We start from the raw sequence: 1,189 nt of genomic DNA, 5'->3' as shown, positions 1-1,189 counted from the left end.
CTCAGGGACGGGGGTGGGACGGGACCCTGACATGTGGGCTTGGCTGGACACGCAGGAAGAGCGCCGTGGTAGCCCGGCGGCCAAATCCGCCCAGCAGGCGGGCTCTGGCTGAATCTCATTCCAAGCCCGGTTTCCATCTTCAAGGGACCGGGTTGCCGCTGCTCTGGAAGACAGAGGGGCTCCCCGCCTGGCCCACTGCCCCTTGGTCACGGCCCCGGTGCGTGTGGCAGTCGTAACAAGAAGAGATCCCCACCCTCTAGGGGGAAATCAGGGAAGGCTTCCTGCAGGAGCCAGCATTCTGTGCCCTTATTATGATTTTTTTTTTTTTGATCAGGGTCTCGCTCTGTTACCCAACCCGGTCTCCAAATCTCGGGCTCAACACAATCCTCCTGCCTCGGCCTCCCAAAGTGCTGGGATGAGAGGCCTGAGCCCTCGTGCCCGGCCAGCATTTTTTGTTTCTTGATGGAGAGACTGGTTTCTAAATGGCTCTGGGGGAGGAAGCCATTGGCGCCAAAGTCAGAGGATGGGGACTCAGCTGCGTGGCCCGGAGGCTACAGAGACTTCCAGCCGCCGAAGAGGTAGGCCTGGCACCACTGGCTCTCTTCTGATTGGCTGGTGACCTGAGCGCTAGGGAGCCATGGAAGGCTCTGGAGGGAGAGAGTCGTGGCCAGAGCCGGGTTCTGGAAGGTTCTGAGGGGTCAGGGCGGCGGGGAGTGTGGGCCACGCAGGCCTACCACAGGCGTCCACGGCCCCCGACTCACATAAGGTGCCGAGAGGTCCTTCTCCTCTGCCCTCTGCTTCTCAGTGCCACCAGGGCCACTCGGTCGCTCCTCCTCCACCAGACTCTCAGGGGGCGAGGGGGACACACTCTGCAGAGACAGGCGCCACCCACGCGGCAGGGTCAGGGCCCCGGGCTCCCCGATGGCGCATGTTCCGGCCAAGACTGGGGACCCCACTGCTGCTATCAGGGCCAGTTTTTCTATCAAAACACAAAGCATTTTGCGTTTTGACAGAAAAACCGGTTTCTAAGGTCTTGCTCTGTCGTCCAGGCGGGTCTCCGACTCCTGGCCTCAAGCGATCCTCTGTCCTCGGCCTCCCAAAACACTCAGGTTACTGGCGGGAGCCACCACACCGGGCCGGTGCTAATTACGTCACAGTAGACTCACGGGAGAGTGATTTTTTTTTTTTT

The 1,189-nt window shown here is 60.6% G+C and overlaps 1 protein-coding gene across 1 annotated transcript in view; it reads right to left on the bottom strand.

The window, feature by feature from the left end:
- TLE2 (transducin like enhancer of split 2) overlaps positions 1-869 on the bottom strand; it is a gene marked incomplete at its 5' end in the record, with an annotated part of 14,284 nt that extends 13,415 nt beyond the window's left edge. The window contains one exon of the mRNA XM_021707761.1: positions 762-869. Coding sequence (XP_021563436.1) covers positions 762-869 — 108 coding nt within the window. The remainder of the gene's footprint in view (positions 1-761) is intronic.
- Positions 870-1,189: the final 320 nt, after the last annotated feature.

The sequence above is a fragment of the Carlito syrichta genome, unplaced genomic scaffold, assembly GCF_000164805.1.
Source record: "Carlito syrichta isolate Samal-C Ts95f unplaced genomic scaffold, Tarsius_syrichta-2.0.1 Scaffold123967, whole genome shotgun sequence".
Classification (NCBI taxonomy): domain Eukaryota; kingdom Metazoa; phylum Chordata; class Mammalia; order Primates; family Tarsiidae; genus Carlito; species Carlito syrichta.
This window is presented reverse-complemented; position numbering and strand designations above follow the sequence as displayed.